Raw genomic sequence first — 19,237 nt, 5'->3', positions numbered from 1 at the left:
CCAAAGGATGTAACTTAGAATGGGAGATGGATCGGTTTGTGAAAGCGAAGAGAAAAGCCATAGATGAAGTCGCACAGACCCATGGCAGGTTCTGGTCATTCAAATGCTAAATGCATAAAATATGACGAGGCATATCTTGCTCTCGGCTTCACTCACCGTGTATACCGGACGCTACAGTTGTCGTGTCGCGCCGCAACAGCTCTACACTGACGCGACAAAGCGACCGTTGCAAATCATTTTAACTTTGTGTCAGTACGTCATAAATAGAACAAGGCATCAGTTTAATGTCAGGTTTTATCGTGCCGCACCGCATCCAGAGTACACAGTGTCACTGATTATAATGGTTCTACTGTATTTTGCCGCTCGCGTCCGGTGTAGACACGGTGTTTAATGTCGTTGGTGAGGAGGAAAGCCTGTGTGTGTCCTATGCCTTAGCGGACAGCATGAAACCCACAATAAATAAACAACAGAGAGTGAATAATAATAATAACAGTTATTCTGTCTATGCTATTTTTCAATGTTTCAAGTGATGCAGGTGTTTTTTTCCCTGTAGGTTTTTTTAATGAAAAAACACAGATTTTTCATAATGTTTAGTGAAATTATTTGGTAGTCTGAGGTGGAATGGGGATTTGGGAAAGGGGGGCAGTTTTTTTTTTATAGGTTTAAAGGGGGGCGCGACCAAAAAAGTAAAAGTTAAAGTTAACAGACAGTGTTTAAAAAGTGCAGTGCACATGTTTACATATGTTTATTACAGTGACTGTGAATTACCTAAAGTAGTGTGCAAGCAACAGATTTGTTTTTATATTTCTGCAATCTACTTTAGTTTGTGTGATTTGTTACTGACTTTCATATTAATGTTTACACCAGGCTTATTTGTCAGTGCTTTATGTTGTCATAATTATTACATGCTTACAAGGTTGGAAGTTCAACAAATCAGTCAATATACTACTGTGATTGTAGTTGTTAAATAAAAATGTCATTCATATCAATTCATGCATCACCTAATTTCATCGTAACATATAGGCCTGGCCTACAGAAAAGAACATTTATGTTTAATCTATCTAATAGTGTGTTGGTCATACTATACAATGATTTATAGTTTGTCTTTGTTGAATAATACAGAACATAAAGAGCTTTAAAAAAAAGAATTGCATATTAAATCGCAATCGCAATATTGGTAAAAAAAATCGCAATTAGATTATTTTCCAAAATCGTTCAGCCCTAGTGCGGACACAGCAGACACGCTCAATAGTTTCTTTGTGTGGTCAGAATGACTGATATTAACTACAGCAGTGTCATTATTTCTTCTAGATGATGTTGCATGGCTCATTTTGACTGACAACAGCACTCCATCTGCTTATGACATCCATCCTCGCTCCATTTCCCAGCACAGTTCATCTTTCTCTCTCTATCCGTCCCCCTTCCTCTCACCCAGGTAGAAAATGATCGAAAAGCCTCTAAAGGTGGGGGGAGGGTCCGATCTATGTTCACACCATGATGGAGGTTAGCCTGAAAAGAGCAGTTGTGGAGAGCATTGTGGAGCAGCATTCAGTGCTGCATCTGAGCAACAAAAGGCCTGGTGGAAAGCGATATGAGAGAGAGAATAAAAAGACAAGGAGGGCTCTTCATGTCCATCAGTAGCAGATGCATGCTCTCTTCAATGCAACCCTTGTCACATGAGCCTATGGGCTTATCTGCTTTTCCATAACCTCACCGACGGACCATGTCATAGATGCCCGTCATGGCCGATCCTAACACATGTTGTTCAGAAATCTACTGTTACTGATCAGCACATTTTGTAATAGCTGTGCTTACTAAGGCTATTGTTGTTGTTGTTATTATTATTATTGGTACTATTACAATATTTAAACACAACCTGAAATGTGAGCATTAAATTTCAGTGTATAAGTGTGACTATTTGTACTGTGGACATGAATGAGACTCTTATTCTCTCGGTTTTATATTTCCCTGTTTTTCTGTCTCTTACTCCTTATTATGAACATAAAAGCCCCAAGTCATCCCTCTGCAAAAGCCAATTCTGTATCTGATAAAAGATGACACATAGGAGGAGTGGACTCGGCCAGCACAGGACAGCAGAATGACTCCTCTTAAAAGCAGCTGGGAAATGTACTTATTTCAGCCACCATTACCGTTAAACATTATCATTGTAGGGAGGCTCGCTCTGCTCCATTTGATACTGGGTGGGATGTGTCCTTCATGTGACTAATGCGACTCGGCCGTTGGAAAGATCAAGCAAACTGATGGTGATAGCCAGTTCAAATTCAGGCCTGTTTAGTCTCATCTGTAGTTTTCCAGTCCAAGATAATGTATGATCTGATAATGCAAAGGTTCACATGAAGGCGCCCTCATTGCCTGGGGCATTTTTGAAATGTAAAACAATTCAGTCTTTGCATACGTTGTGGTAGGCAAGATGATCCATTGTTTGCCTTGCAAACGTGTATTAGACCTAACACGTTTTAAGTTTTTGCCAAAAAAAAAAATTACCATAAAACCCTTCCATACGTCATGTTTTGCAAACAGGATCAGTCTTATAGCACGCTTGCAATCGATGCCTCAGAGCTGCGCTAGCTTCATAAAGAAATGCCAGTTGCAGCACGACGAAAACGCACGGTTTGATCCTTCTTGCCGTAGTCCTTAAAAGAAAAATTAACCTTATAAATGCACTCCCTTCTTACACACTCCTGTGGACATTTGTCTCTCTAACCAAATTCACTTTGAACACCGCATTGTGCCAAAAGTAATTTGCAACACATAGGGGCACTCCCTCTCCTTTTCTGTCTTTTATCAAAATGAAAACAGACATCACCATAAAGTCCCCTTAATCAGATGGCTCTGTTGTGTTGGCTGTGCCTGAAAGGGTTTGGCAGTAAATTGGACGTCGGATTTCTTTTCTCCAAAATCTCGGGGCTGAGGAGGGGGCCGACTTCTCAGAAGAACTCGTCTGGAAAAGCCTTTTGTGGGATTTGGCAAGGGAACAGCCGACTTTGCACATGCTTATTAGACACCCCTGTCGCACCAGCCGAACCCTAGAATTAATTGTGATGTGTGCGGTTGTCTGTTTCCCTGCACATGTGTGTATATATGTGGGCACATGTAAAGACACCTTCTAGCTCTGGTGCAGTGTGTTCTGGTCACGGAGGCTTTATTCGTCAGCTGGACACATTTCTGGGCATATTGGGTGGTAACGAATGAGACTTGCCCTGCCTGTTCCTGTCAACAGCCTGTTCCTTGAATCATTTCAGCTGTTGACTCTGCAAGGATACATGGGATCCTGATTCTGTCACTTGTAAGCGTGCATAGAGATTTGAGATTCAAATGATCTCTGAACCCATGTAGTTTCCTGGGCATTGTGATGAATGGCTCTATTGCAATGGTTTAGAGTGATCCAGTAATTCTAGTCCCCCCACCCCCTTCCTTTGGCTTCCATTATTAATAATTTAAGAGTCAAAGTGAAGAATGAGCCATCCTACTGGCCACAAAGACATGCGTACAGTCTTTCTTCCTTCATGCTTTTAGTTCTTTGGTTCTCTAGAACGTTGCAGACCAAATAATTTTGAAAAAGTTTATGAATGTATAATGTCTAAAAAAGGCTTTAGACTGGTATCTTCATATATTTTGGGAATTTTGAGTAAAGTTATGGATTTTTAATGACATTTTAAGGGCCAATTTCCTATAGGGCTCTACTGTATCATGATCTACTAGGATTTGGAGATAGCACTCTGCAGTTGGATAGCATCTGACATATCTTGCGGTTTGGTAACCACTAGCTACAAAACTAGTCTGTTGTACAGTCAAACAATCAGATGTGGATTTGGTAGCAACCTAATTTGCCTTTAGCCATTCCTGGTTACCAATCTTGACTTACAACCTCCAGATCCATTTACGTTCACGCAGTTAGCAAGAGAATTGTTTAGGACCAATGAGAGACATATGCTACTCAAATGACATCAAATGTCATTATTAACTTCAGCTTTTCCTCTCTGCTTCTTCCTATGCAGGTTTTCACCTCAGTGGCACAGTCACAGAGCCGGCAACGCAATCCGAGCCAGAGACGACACATAAGGTAGCCATCAGCTTCGACCGCTGTAAGATCACGTCAGTAACATGCGGCTGTGGCAACCGAGACATCTTCTATTGCGCGCACGTGGTGGCACTGTCCTTATATCGCATCCGCAAACCCGAGCAAGTCAAACTGCGGCTGCCCATCTCAGAGACACTCTTCCAGATGAACAGAGACCAGCTGCAAAAGCTGGTGCAGTACCTTATCACAGCCCACCACACGGAAGTGCTGCCCACCGCCCAAAAACTGGCAGATGAAATCCTATCCTCCAACTCTGAGATCAACCAAGTACATGGTGAGCAGCATAAACAAAGAGCCACATGACAACTATTCTTTTTCCACAGGCAAATGTTCCATAGAGTTCCCCCCATTTGAAAGGTTTATTCAACACATTGTGCAAAAATAAATACCACCTCTTCCTGATCGTTTATCCAAGGAGCCTCTGAAACCAGGAAGTCCATCCTCTTGCCCTCTGACCTTGTTTTAAATAGGAATTAAGGGGTCAGGCAGAAGCCCCTTATCAATGTTTAATCAGTGGCTACACTTTGAATCCGGAATGTGTAGAATGTGTTAACCTGCCAAGATGTTGGATCAAAAGTGCAATGGACACCTACGCTGGAGGCCTGCTTATACAAGGACACACAGCACCTTCTGTTTATAGCAGTTTGCACCTCACTAGTCCATTGCAGCCATTAAGTACACTAATAATTTACTATTATGCTGAACAGGGTTACAGTCTACCGCAATCTAAAGCATTACAACAAGCGCTCTTATTTCAAAGCACTTTACATCCAGCACAGTTGGCTCCATAGATACCCTGTACATTGTAGATACGTGCGTAGTAAATAACTCCAATGCGTATGTCACACACTGATGATAATCTACTGTATGAAAGTTATTATTGCTCCCCTAAATCCACCCAAGCCTTTTAAGAGCTAATCTCTAACTCAAGATGGATCTTCTTATCATATAACACATGCCAAGGACAGGGAAACGTGCAAGCGATGCAAAATCAACCGTTCCGCTTCCATATATAGCGTTTATATATGTTTAATACCCACAGGGGGACCCAAAGGGGGCCAATAGGCAGATCAACTCTCTGTGCAGTCTGTATATGAAGCAGCTTCATGGTGTCTAAGTGGAATTCAATTTTTTTTTGTTTGGAATGGGGGGGGGGGGGTGTAAACCTAAAGTGCATCAACATATTGGAAATACAGTAAGACCTTCCTCAGATAAAGTGATTGTCTCTAATGCATTTGGCTTTTCTAACCTTTTTTTCTTTTGCAAATCACAGTGGCAATGGGAAGCAATCTTTTAAGAATCAAACTTTGATAGCTATGATTTGACTCACCTCAGTGGTATTATCAGTTTATAATGGGAAAAAAAGGGTATTCTGCCAAAAGGAAGTGATATTATTGATTTCGGCTGTGGTTTAGAGTAAGCAGGCTCAGGAACTGCTGTTTTTCAAAGTGTTAATGTGTACAAGCAGATTTTTTTCTGTCTATTGTTGAATTGCATAAGCTTGTAACCCAAGCTTCTACTCTGTTTTTCTACAGATAAATGATATGTGTTATTGCTGAAAGTATCCAAAGTTAACCGGGTGTATTTCTCTCCCAGGGGCCCCGGATCCCACAGCAGGGGCCAGTATTGATGATGAGAACTGCTGGCACCTGGATGAGGAGCAAGTGAGGGAACAGGTCAAGCAGTTCCTCTCTCAGGGAGGATACTATGGCTCAGGCAAGCAGCTCAACTCCATGTTTGCCAAGGTGAGACACTCTCGCTTTCTCTGTGTGTGTGTGTGTGTGTGTGTGTGTGAAATGCTCAGTGCGAAATGTGCTATTATGGTGAATTATGGGCCCATGAAATCCTAGGAGGCCCATTTAAATCAATGTATTTTAATTAAATGTCAAGCTGCCTCTTATTTTCAGTAGCCAGTGCAGTTCATTGCTTTACCTGTCTGCTATCTGAAGATTTGAAGGACTGCACTACAGTCTTTGATATTGATGCTGAATATAGTGCTCAAACACATATATAAGCATCCTGATCTCACAGTCCTTTCAGCTAAAACACTTGTGCTGTTTTCACTGTATAAGATGCTTTATGTACTAATTACTTGCTTTGTTCTTCAAAATATGATGCTGATTTTTGTTAGATACAGGTGTGTGTTAGTCCTGCACGTGATGCATGAGGTTAAACCAGGATTTTTGTTCAGGTGAGGGAAATGCTGAGGATGCGCGACTCAAACGGGGCACGGATGCTCACGCTCATCACAGAGCAGTTCATGGCTGACCCACGTCTATCTCTGTGGCGACAACAGGGCACAGGCATGACCGACAAATGCCGACAACTCTGGGACGAGCTGGGTGAGTTTTTTCTTCTTAACTTGTATGGCATGTTTCTCAATCATCATTCTTGTTTGTCCTGGAACAACATTCTCATCAACCAGTCAGAGATTTTAGGGGTTAGATATAAGGTTTGGCCTATGGCTGTTTAATAGGATGCGGTTTCTTTATCAACAACACATGATGACCCAGTAAAGTGTCCTACTAGGCCGAATCACATTTTTTGAGTAGCGTAGCACAATTAGCCCAATTTCGTATTTCGTATACAACCTCATCCCTCTTCTGTAAACCTTAATCATTAGTACTTACTCTTTTGGTCCTTGGTTCAATATCCTTAGCCTTAAGCACATTCGTGCATGTGCACTGTCTGACCTGCAGCAGTTCAGTCAGGGCAAGTGGATCAGCGCACGACTGACTTAGTCTGCGGCACATGCAGAGGACCGGCCGCCCACCTCTATCGGGATAGCATGAAAGGGCCAAGATCAATGAGCTTTAAAGCTGCCTCCTATTGATCGGGCCATTTAAAGAGGTTGATGAGAGCACATCCTGAAGAGGCTCATTTGAGAGCTGCATCTCTGGCTTCCTTTTCCTTCTAAATGGTTGTAGCTGTAAACAAGGCGCACCTGCCAGGTTGACCATGCATTCTGATTTTGCAAGAGCAGGCGCATCACTGTGACCGGAGCGTCTAATAAATGTGCAAGACAGTTCAGTGTTTTAGTTGACAGCCACTCTGATTGGCCGGAGCTCAGCAATTTGGCCAATCAGGGCTGCGTGTACATGACTGCAATGGAAAAAGACACAGGCCAGCCATCTGTTACCTAGATACAAAAAGGCATCGCCAGTTACACGAGCCCACCAGACAACCCTACACCTGCCAAATTTCATATGCTCCCCTGTGCCAGTGTTTGACATTGATGCGGTAGAGCCTCATCTATTAAATGCGCCAATTTTCCATTTCACATTTAGGAGCAAATCAAAAGCTGCGTTCAAAGCTAAACAAGTTAAAAAGTGTATAAAAATGGGAAAAGTGGCAACCTAAAATCTCCTTTCTTTATCCTTTTATGCTCATTTTACCTTTTTAGTTTCTCCCTCGATCATTTATAAGCCACACTTCAGTTATAAAGACGACTCTGTGCTGTGGGTTTGCAGGTGCGTTGTGGGTGTGTATCGTGCTGAACCCGCACTGTAAAAGTGAAGAGAAGAGCGGCTGGCTGAGACAGCTGAAGAAATGGGGAGACATGGACATCTGCCCTCTAGAGGATGGCAATTACGGCAGCGAGCTTCCCAACATCACCAACGCTCTGCCACAGAGCAACCTGGCTCAGGGTAAGCCTCCTATCAGTTGATACAAACCTGAAATTATCCACTTATCTCAATGTCTGTGGCTCACATAACTATGTTTTACTCTGCGTAGACTCACTGGCCCGGCCTAGAAGAACGGTGTTCACGAGAGCAATGGAGGCCTGTGACCTGCACTGGCAGGATAGTCACTTGCAGAGAATCATCAGTAGTGACTTCTACATGTCCCCGGCCTACCAGAGAGAGGGAGAGAGCCTGCTCTTCAACCCCCAGGGCCTGCCACTGTGGCTAGGTACGTATTTACATACTTCTCAGGCATTTCAAGCTATTTTTGTCCATGTTGATTCTGTTCAGAGCAGCCAGGCAATGCAAGTTTTTCCTACAGCAGACTCTGAACAATAAAGACACATTCACACCACTATAAAGTTGTAATAATCACTCTAATTCTATGAGAATAGGGAAGTCCATACCACAGCTATAACAATAAGGATACAGAGATACGATATCGTTGCAATCACTTTTCCAGCTGAAGAACAATAAAAACATTGACAGCCATTTAGAATCTACATGAGCTTGAACATTTAAATCAACAGATGACGTACCTGCAGCACGCACTTAAAGGGTTAGTTCACCCAAAAATGAAAATTCTTTCATTAATTACTCACCCTCATGTCGTTCCAAACCCATAAGACCTTCATTCATCTTCGGAACACAAATTAAGATATTTTTGATCAAATCTGAGAGCTCTCTGACCCTCCGTAGACAGCAATGCAACTGCAATGTTCCCAGATCCAGAAACGTAGCAAGGACAACTGTAAAATAGTCCTTGTGACATCAGTGGTTCAACCGTAATTTTACGAAGCTACGAGAATACTTTTTGTGCGGAAAGAAAACAATAATAACATAATTTAATCAGCAATTCTTCTCCCCGAGTTACCGTCTTCCGCCATTTTGGAGCGTACCCCAGAACGTAATCAGCGTTGTTCACGTTCAGTTGACAGCGTGCGTATGCTGAAAAATTACAAAATTACGGTTGAACCACTGATGTCACGTGGAATATTTTACTGATGTCCTTGCTACGTTTCTGGATCTGGGAACATTTCAGTTGCATTGCTGTCTATGGAGGGTCAGAGAGCTCTCAGACTTTATCAAAAAATATCTTAATTTGTGTTCCGAAGATGAACGAAGGTCTTACCGGTTTGGAACGACATGAGGGTGAGTAATTAATGACAGAATTTTCATTTTATGGTGAACTAACCCTTTGAAATAAACATAATGTTACTGTGGGTTGGTGTGGACACCAATATAGTTATCACTTATAGTTCTCCTTCTTGGTGTGACAGGACCTTAAGTCTAAAAGAGGAAATGTCACTCTCAGTAAGACACTTCCTGCTGTGTCGTAATCTGTCTGATTTCACTTCTGCATGAGCTTCCATTACAATTTTGTCTGAAATTGAAACCGTCCCATCTGAAAGGAGCCCCACCATGTTTATACTGTATCACGTGACTCGTTCCAGATCACGTGCCTACAGCATGCGCCAGGGTGGATGCCCTGCGTTCCCATGGTTACCCCAGAGAAGCCTTGCGACTGGCTGTTGCCATAATCAACACCCTCCGGCTCCAACAGCAACGGCAATTAGACATATACAAGCATCAGAAGAAAGGTAACACACATTGATCTGCTTTGCATAACATGCGGCCTTACTCCAAATGCTCATGACGAATTCATTATTGTTAATCAGAAGCCTTATCTTTTGGATAGTGACCATTTCTACGTGTATATGTAGACATTAAAAGAAAACTGCAGGACTCTTAATTTTTGAACAGAAATTTTATGAACAGCCATGTGTGCTTTTAAAATTAAAAAGAGTGCTTGTTTCATAGTAATTTAAGTATTGACATGTTGATGCATATGTTCCTAATACAAGTAAATATATCCCGTTGTGTCCTCAGAACTGCTGCAGAGGGGAATGACCAACACCACCAATCTGGAGGGCTGGGTGGGCCACCCCCTCGACCCCATTGGCTGCCTTTTCGCCACCCTCACGGAGACGTGTCGAGTGGAGGATGACAATACCATGGATACCGGAGGTACACAATTATAGGCTGTCATTGGGCTTCTGTCCTTTTACGACTCTCCGAGACGCCTTGGGCATTATTTGGTTCCTCACTCAGGCCTGTGTCTTTGAGAGCTTTATTCAGTCTGCTGGATCCCCATCTCCTCACGCTTTACAATTGCCCTCCTTTTCTGAGCAGTGTTAAGGGGTGCTATTGTATCAGAAAGGTCATTCTGCCCACTCAGTGGTGTAAAACGTATAAAATCAATCAGCATTTGCATTCCATACATCCCTCCCAGCTCAGGCCAATGGAAAATGTCGGCCATTGTATTCCTGTAGTGAGGAACCCACAGAGAGGCATTGTGTGCCTGAATAATACTGGCAAATGGTACTGTGACTTGGAAGAGTTTGTGCATATCTGTGCGCTTGTCCCGTCGTAGTGCTCCCTTTTGGCCACGGCGCTGTAGCGGTCGTGTTGGCTTGTGTGAGCTCCTGTCGTGCATTACACTGTATGTTTGTATGTGTGCTAGAGAGCATAGCTCTTTGTTTGACTCTGTTGCACAGTTGGAAACATCTGGCATGTGCTGGGATGGGGGCGGACTCTTGGTTTTATCCAATCAGAACGTCCAAAGGTCAGGATCTTAGCTTAGCAGGACCAGCAACAGCAGCTGTAGCGGCGGCGGCAGCAGTGTGGAAAGCCAAAACAATGCTCCCTCTAACCCCTCTGCTTTAATACTTAGGTGGTTTACTGTAAACCAAAGCACTGGATAGGACACACGTAACTTGGTCAAATTGTTTTGTGTGGGATGATTGTGAGATACCAGTAGAGATGTTGTTTTCCAGTGTAGCAAGATGGCGGTGAACCCATTGATCCCTGTCTGTTGCTCACTGTACAAACAGAATTGGCCAACAGGATAAATTTGCCAGGGGATTTAAGAGCTGGTGATGAGGGTCTAAATTCTTACCAAACAGATGGTGTTTTTCCTCAGTTTTGGTACAGATATCCTTGGACATTGATACAGATGACTGATACAGTCTGTGGTGTTTTTATATGTTACCTAAGATTGGGGTCAGTAAGATATTTTATTTATTTATTTTTGAAAGAAATACTTTTATTAAAAGATGTAACAGCAATAATTTTTTTTAATTGTTTAAAAAAAAAATCAAATAAATACTGTTCTTTTGAACCCACTATTCATCAAAGAATCATGAAAAAAGTATAAAAAATATTAAGCAGCTAATTTTTCAACACTGTTAAGGAATGTTACTTGACCACCAAATCAGCATATTAGAATGATTTCTGAAGAATCATGTGACACTGAAGACACTGAAAATTCAGCTTTGCCATCTCAGGAATAAATTATATTTTAAAATAAATACAATATGAAATTAAAAACTTTTTTGTAGGAAGAGTACAAATGTAGTTAAAATGTTATATTTCTTAATATTAGTGTTACTGTACATTTGTTCAGATAAATACAGCCTTAGTAAGCATAAGAGACTTTTGTACCATCCCCAAAATTTTGAGTGGTAGTCTATATGTGCTTGCCTTATTTCCTAAAATTTTTGTTTATTGCTTTTTCTTTACAAAAAGAACATGTGCAACAAGCTGTAAACTGACATTGACAAACAGCACTTTGTGTCCAAATAGATTCGGGTGAGCCCAAGCCTCCAGTGTACCAGCATGTGCCGGTGTGGGGATGTCCAGATGGAGGGGAGTCGTACCTGGCGCTGGCGCTAGAGGTGGCGCTGATGGGTATGGGGCAGCAGCGGCTAATGCCCGAGGGCCTGTACGCCCAGGACAAGGTGTGCCGGAACGAGGAGCAGATCGTGGCCAAGCTGCAAGAGATGGAGCTGGATGACGTATTAGTTCAAACACTCCGCAAACAAGCCATCCTCCTTTTAGAAGGTACAAACTCTTTGTTCTTAATATCACGTCTACTTTTCAACCTTTTGCTCTTGTCATCACCCTGTAGGCCCTATCCTCCCTGTGTGGAGCTGTTTCCTCCCCTTACTGTTCTCTTGCTTTTCCCACAACCTTTTTCCCCCATGTGGATCGCTGTCTACTTTTATCTTTTCCTCCTCTATCTCTAGCCTGGATATATATGTGTGTGTGTGTGTGTGTGTGTGTGTGTGAGTGAGAGCGAGGGAGCGCTATGCCTGTAAAAAGATCTGCAGGCTGGCCTCTGCAGTGTCCCCAACTCCCTTCCCCAAAACAGGCCACCCTGCATCTAAGCCTCCCACTGACACGCGGCGTAACCTTAGAGCAGACATCTGCGCTGCTACTAGGGAGGACAGACTCTGTCAAAGCCCATGAGGCCTTGCCGCCTGTTTGCCTTCTCATCGTCCTCCCCAGCCGTCCCAGCGATACGCTCCACTCAGATTTCTCTCTCTCACTTGCTGTGTGTGCCCTCACTGACTCACCAGCCCTCCTGTCCATCAAGCCTGACTCAACCCTGCAATCTGATATGATGGACAGCGCAGTTCTGATGTGCTGTTCTCTGTCTCTCTCCGTATGTCCAGGTGGTCCCTTCAGTGGTCTGGGGGAGGTCATCCACAGAGAGAGCGTTCCCATGCACACGTTTGCCAAGTACCTCTTCACCGCCCTCCTGCCACACGACACAGACCTGGCGTACAAACTGGGCCTTCGTGCAATGAGGTGAGACTCTATTTCTCTCCATCCAAAGTCCATGTGTATTATCTATGGGGTTTATATATGCTAATATCCTAATGGGGTCTTATGTGGGAAAACAGACCAAAACAGGATGTCGACTCATGATGTACTGTACTGATGTCCAATCAGATTCTCTCTAGGATGAGAATGTCCCTCCCCCTAAAACACCCGCATCTTACTAGCAAGTAGCAAATGGTTGTGATGTAAATAAATTCTGTAGTTTCTTTTTATTTTTTCCTTTAAAAAAAAAATGGGATGAGCCCTTTGTAATGCCCCACACAAACTTCCTCTTTCAAATATTTTTTTTATGGTTTTAAAGTCTCTTATGCTCACCAAGGCTGTATATGTTTGATAAAACATACAGTTAAACATTATTATTGTGAAGTATTATCACAATTTCAAATAACTTTTTATCTATTTTAATAAATTGTAAAATGTAATTTATTTCTGCGATGTTGAAGCTGAATTTTCAGCAGCCATTACTCTGTTCAGTGTCACATGATCCTTTAGAAATCATTCTAATATGCTGATTTGCTGCTCTTATTTTCATCAATGTTGAAAAAGTGTCAGTTTTGAGCAATTTAGTGCATCATTGCTGAATTAAAATGTATTTCTTAAAAAGAACATACTAACCTAAACAGTACTACTTTCAACAGTAGTGTACATCAAAACTGGAAAGAAAACTTGCATTTATAAGTCACACCATCATGCAGCAACTTGCAAAAGAGTGTTGGATATTCTTCTGTCATGTTTTTCATGTGAAATGTGTGCATTGTTTTCACCTTTATTTATTGAGCACATTTCCTCACATTAGACTGAATCTCCACATGATGTGTTACCCATACTGACTCCAGCCATATAAAGCCTCTGTGGGACCTTATTACTGTATATCTGCACTGAGGCATCATTATCCGAGTCTAGCTCATCACAGTCCTCACTAATACACAATCAATAGCACTGCTCCCTCTGCGCACCTTCTGTGAGTCTGAGCTGGTGGTGTGGTCTAATATGTTCACTCAGGCAGGAGTAGCAGAGTGTAGAACGCTATTTCTAATCACTTGCCATCAGACAGAGCTAGCAGAAAATAGCACACAGTATTCTGCTAATCATGTCTGGGTAAATGAGTAGAGAAAGACTATAGAAAACAGTGCATAGCAACAGAAAATAAATTGAAAAAAAGTGTTAAGCTTATATATCAGTTTTGTTATAGGCTATGTGAATAACTAGAATCTTATATGTGTGACTAATCCAGAATAATCATGTTCGCTGCAGGCTTCCAGTGCTGGAGTCCACGGCTCCCTCAGGTGACATAGGACACCCTCACCATGGCATCTCCATAGTACCCAGCAGATATCCACGCTGGTTCACACTGGGCCACCTGGAGTCTCAGCAGTGTGAACTGGCCTCTACCATGCTTACTGCTGCTAAGGGTGAGCGCTACACACACGGTCGCTCCCCACAAGTCATGTGAGGTTCACTTTAAACAAACTTTTATGTGCTGTGCCTGTGTTTAGCTAAGAGAAGTCTGTGTTGTGTCTTAGGTGACATGTTGAGATTGCGGACTGTTTTGGAGGCCATTCAGAAGCACATCCACTCCTCTTCCCTCATCTTCAAACTGGCCCAGGATGCCTTTAAGATTGCTACTCCTGCAGATAACCCTCCTGACATCACACTGCTCAATGTAGCGCTGGAGCTCGGCCTTCAGGTAAATCTAAATGTATCCTTATGTGGTGTCTGGTTTATTTTGTTCATCAGTGAGTGTGTTCACATGCGTGATCCTACACCAAGTATGCATATTGTATTTAAGTTAAGGTCACCCTAAATTTTTCAGTGAGCCCAGAGTGAGATTTCCCCCCCCCCCAGAGAACATTGTTCTCTGTTTATCTGCATGTAAACCTTTTTTGGCACTCTGATGTTTAACTTCATGAGCATGTGTGTTTACATTTTTGACATTAAAAAAGAGAAAAAAAGTTTGGGCTCGGTAAGATTTTTCAGAAATATGCTTTTGACATAAGTTTCTCATTCATCAAGACTGCATTTATTTGATACAGTAAAGATTCAGTAATATTGTGAAATATTATTACAATTTCATTACGGTTTAATTTTATATAATGGCCTTTTTGAATAGTTTTCAGTGTTTTTATGTACACTCTGTGTATTAGTTCCAGTACACTAATCTTTTGTGTGTCTAATGCAATATGACATTTCTCTGCAGGTGATGAGGATGACTCTTTCGACACTCAACTGGAGGCGGCGGGAGATGGTTCGTTGGTTAGTCACATGTGCTACTGAAGTCGGTCTGTATCAAACTGATTTTTTTTTAAATTATTATAATTTTTTTCCTGCCAGGTTTAAATTTCATTTAAGACACTGACATGCACTTTAATAGTTTTGTCTTTTTAAAATGTCATGTAAACCCTGCAGTTTGACTGAAATCCATTTTGTCGAACTCAAACTAACTGACCTAAATAATGCGACTGTAGCTCAGCTTTGTCCAGCATGTATGCACATTAATCAGACTACAGTTGACCTCTGCGCATGCTCCAACAGACTTGGGTGACGCCCAATGTGTATTAAATACTTCAAACACTCGATTGTTTCCCTGAAATTGGAGATAAGTTGAATGGCTTGGGTAGATTATAAATGCATGTAGAAGCACAAGCAAAACTTGTTCTGATTGATTCTTTTGTCTCATTGCAGGCCTGAGAGCTTTGGTTAGCATATTGCAGAGCTGGTACACTCTCTTCACCCCCACCGAAGCGACCAGCATAGTGGCAGCCACAGTGATGTCCCACAACACCATCCTGCGCCTGAGCCTCGACTACCCACAGCGGGAGGAGCTGGCCAGCTGCGCGCGCACCCTGGCCCTGCAGTGCGCCATGAAGGACCCCCAAAACTGCGCCCTGTCCGCCCTCACCCTCTGTGAGAAGGACCACATCGCCTTCGAGACGGCTTATCAGATAGTCATCGACGCCGCCTCCACAGGCATGACCTACTCTCAGCTCTTCACCATTGCCCGCTACATGGAGCACCGCGGCTACCCCCTTCGAGCCTTCAAACTGGCGTCTCTCGCCATGACCCACTTGAACCTGGCCTACAACCAAGACACGCATCCGGCCATCAACGACGTGCTGTGGGCTTGTGCTCTCAGCCACTCGCTGGGCAAGAATGAGCTGGCCGCCATCATCCCTCTGGTGGTCAAGAGCGTTCACTGCGCCACGGTGCTCTCGGACATTTTGCGGCGCTGCACAATGACGGCCCCCGGCCTGGCCGGCATCCCTGGCAGACGTAACTCGGGCAAGCTTATGAGCACTGACAAAGCCCCATTGAGACAGCTACTGGACGCCACGATCAGTGCCTACATCAACACCACCCACTCCCGCCTCACGCACATCAGCCCACGCCACTACGGAGAGTTCATTGAGTTCCTTAGTAAGGCACGCGAGACCTTCCTTTTGGCCCAAGACGGCCACATTCAGTTCGCCCAGTTTATAGACAACCTCAAACAGATCTATAAGGGCAAGAAGAAACTTATGATGTTGGTACGGGAACGTTTCGGTTGATTGCGGGGAACTCGTTCTTCTTTCATTCTTCATTTATTTAAGGCATTATTTTATTCTTCCTTTTTTTTTTTTGGTCATCTTTGGTGAAATTTTAAGTTTTGTTTTTGTTTTGATCTGTTTTCGTCTTGTTTTTTTATTGTGAACAATTTCCGTTCACTAAGTTATTCTACCAGGTCAAACCTGTGGAGGGGAGAAGAACAACTGTAATTTTGACCATTTATGTTTTTGTTTTGGCTCGTTCTTGATTTCGTTTAATCAAGATATTGTGATAAAAATGTAAAAGTGGCACATAAAGAGAAACCAAATGATTATTGTGGTAAATTTTGAGCGTGGGGGAGGCATTTGGTTGGTTTTGGAAGGGGCTTGAACACTCGAATCAAAACGTTCATTCCTGAAACACTCACACACAGTGTTATTTTCATACCTCGATCGTATTTTACGGATCAGCTTTAACTCTCTCTCTCTCTCTCTCTCTGGAAAAGGCCTGATTTTAAGAGTGAGACGGGCACATCACCTCAAACTTACACTCTGCCGAACCTCCTAACCACGACTCGAGCGAGCCACAAGACGTGAGCCCTCCCCTCTCTCATGTGTTTGTTTCTATCGGCTCATCTTAATCTCTGTTCGAAAATTCAACTGTGTGCTCGGTCCTTCCGTGCTGTTTCCAGGTCTTGCTGAGTTTGAACGAAACAGAGATATTTACCCATCAGTATCAGCCATATATGTTTCTCTGTTACCTCTCAGTGGAAAAACGAAAACGGAAACAAAAAGACTTGTGTGAGATTGAGTAGCAGTAATAATATATATGTACTAGCACTTCATTAAATTCCACCCCCTACACGACGCATTCGGATCAGCAATTACTTACTGTGTACAAATTAGGTGAATTGTATAGATGCATTGGACAAAAACAGCTATATTGGCAGAGCGAGGAATTAGCTGGCTTTAAACTGTACCGTAATATCTTCCACATTCCATGACCTCCGCCCTCCACAAGTGCCCCAGTGGATCCGAACACTTAGAATGCACTCCGCGGCTTCCATCTGAAGGAAAACGAGAAGAGAGATGCTCAACTCCGTTCTCAGGGAATCACTTAAAGAAACAAAACAGAAAAAAAATAGTAGCATAAGCATTTAAGATATTGTAAATATGAAAGTGTCAATTCAAAAAATTGTAAAGTTATAATTATTTATGATAACTGTATGTTTTTCTTTTGGGATACTTGAATTTGTTGGGCTGGGAATGTGACGTCCGTAAGAGGAAAGACTTCAGAAACATTTCTCAGGTGCTCCTGTGTACATTTTGATTTACGGTTTTATTTGTATCCTCTTTTATTTTTTTTTTGTAATAAATTTTTTGCAAGAGGAAGCATGTAAAAAAGAAGAAAGGAGAGGACAAATGTTTATGAACAGACTATGCAGAACCACTTCACGATTTGCCCTCTTCACCCCGATCTTCCTCTGTCTTTTCTCCTTGTTTGGCTCGGGGGTGGGGGCGCTCTCCCAAAATTCAACCGTTTGTATCTTGTAAGTAAAGTAATCTGCACGAGCTTCGAGTTTGGATGGACTTTGCCTTTGATCTATGTACAACTCTTTACTTTGAAGCCTTCTAGTCTTCTCTGAAAGCACTGCATGTGTTTCAGGACATTGTGTTGCCAATGTCAGTGGAGTACAGCACAGAGAAAACGGACCTACACCTTCGACTGGCCCGAACAAGGATGAAGGGCATCTGCTATCCTATTCTCCTTCACTTTGACACGGTCCACATACTTTAGGGTCGTGATTATCTTGTATTGGGGCTTTTTGAGGGCAATAGGGTCTGTTTTGAGGTTGCGACTTACCATTGCCTAATCGAGACTTTGATAGATGCTTCATTAATGGCTAAATCTTGAGGAGATTTCTCTATGTTGTTGGTTAAGGTTGGTCACTTTCATTTAAATGGTTTGCTGGTTTCCACTTTTGGTTAGTTTTGTTCACAGAGGTTTTTTTTTTTTATAGTTCATAATAGTTGCCTCAGCTGTGGCATACTCTGAACCGCAAGGTGTTAGTCACGTTATGCAGCCTTTTTTCCTCGATCGGCTCTGTCAGGGAGCTCAGTGGACGGACCTGAGAGAAAGCTCACAGATTAGGGAATTTTCTTTTTTTATATATAAACACATCTTCAGAATGATAATAGTGCTGCCTGTTCAATTATAAAAAAAACTATAAAAATATATATAAAAAAGAAAAAAACTAAACAAAAAGGTAAAAAAAAAACCGAGCATTTTCTGTAGCTAACTAGTTGGTCCAATGGCATTGCAAAAAGAGAATAACCTCCTCTGGCTTTTGATTTCTCTCTTCCATACTCTTAAGTGTCTGTATGTGTTAACTGTGTACCAGTGTTTTGATCTGTCCCTAGAGTTTAGAAGGAAAAAAAAAAAATCGCTGGTTGGGATTGTTCACTAGTTCATCTACTGTTTGATTTTGTTTCGTTTTAATTTAAGGGAAAGTGTTTGTCGCCTCTTTGTGCTACTGAATTATAAAAAGGTATCCAGTATTTGTTGCCACAAAAGTATAATTCATCAACACTTTTTGTTTATGCAACCTCTTGAGCTAATGTCTATAAACAAAAATTTATTACTATTTATGTAATGCTACTACCATTTTATATGATTTGTGTTGAACTTCAGTGCTTTTCTATGAATAAAGTGTGAAACACGTCTTTGCCGCTTTTTAAACTGAATATTATATACAGCTAGATCAAGTCCGTCTTTTATTCCTGTGATGTATTTTTCTCTTGAAGGAATTTAGCACATTGAATGGCTGTTTGTTTATTTATTTATTATTATTATTAATATTATTTTAATTTGATACCGTCCAGTGATACCACATAGTTGTGTGTAGATGATAAACCCATTATATGAAACACTTGCAATTGCATTTACTGGTACTAGGGCTGCAAATAAATAGAAATTGATCAAAAGTGACAGTAAAGACATTTACATTGTAAAAAAAGAAAAGAAAAACTATTTCAAACAAATGCTGTTCTTTTGAACTTTCTAGTCATCAAAGAATTGTGTAAAATAAATATATTACGGTTTCCACAAAAAATATTAAGCAGTACAACTGCATGTGTTTTGTACATTGACATTAATAAGAAATGTTTCTTGAGCACCAAATCAGCATAATTTATTTATTTCTGAAGGATCATGTGACACTGAAGAGTGGAGTAATGGATTTGTC

At 41.9% G+C, this 19,237-nt stretch overlaps 1 protein-coding gene across 1 annotated transcript in view; it reads left to right on the top strand.

The window, feature by feature from the left end:
• Positions 1 to 18,190, top strand: part of LOC107728925 (zinc finger SWIM domain-containing protein 5-like) — a 52,814-nt gene extending 34,624 nt beyond the window's left edge. The window contains exons 2-14 of the mRNA XM_016539262.1: positions 4,020 to 4,376; positions 5,699 to 5,847; positions 6,294 to 6,444; positions 7,573 to 7,749; positions 7,838 to 8,014; positions 9,240 to 9,386; positions 9,676 to 9,813; positions 11,431 to 11,688; positions 12,303 to 12,438; positions 13,726 to 13,883; positions 13,995 to 14,158; positions 14,669 to 14,750; positions 15,154 to 18,190. Coding sequence (XP_016394748.1) covers positions 4,020 to 4,376; positions 5,699 to 5,847; positions 6,294 to 6,444; positions 7,573 to 7,749; positions 7,838 to 8,014; positions 9,240 to 9,386; positions 9,676 to 9,813; positions 11,431 to 11,688; positions 12,303 to 12,438; positions 13,726 to 13,883; positions 13,995 to 14,158; positions 14,669 to 14,750; positions 15,154 to 16,016 — 2,957 coding nt within the window. The 3' untranslated portion in view covers positions 16,017 to 18,190. The remainder of the gene's footprint in view (positions 1 to 4,019; positions 4,377 to 5,698; positions 5,848 to 6,293; positions 6,445 to 7,572; positions 7,750 to 7,837; positions 8,015 to 9,239; positions 9,387 to 9,675; positions 9,814 to 11,430; positions 11,689 to 12,302; positions 12,439 to 13,725; positions 13,884 to 13,994; positions 14,159 to 14,668; positions 14,751 to 15,153) is intronic.
• The last annotated feature ends 1,047 nt before the right edge of the window (positions 18,191 to 19,237 follow it).

Source organism: Sinocyclocheilus rhinocerous, unplaced genomic scaffold (genome assembly GCF_001515625.1).
Source record: "Sinocyclocheilus rhinocerous isolate Xijiao unplaced genomic scaffold, SAMN03320098_v1.1 scaffold1785, whole genome shotgun sequence".
In the NCBI taxonomy this organism is placed as follows: Eukaryota; Metazoa; Chordata; class Actinopteri; order Cypriniformes; family Cyprinidae; genus Sinocyclocheilus; species Sinocyclocheilus rhinocerous.
Note: the sequence above shows the minus strand (reverse complement) of the source record. Positions and strands in the feature narration are given on the sequence as shown.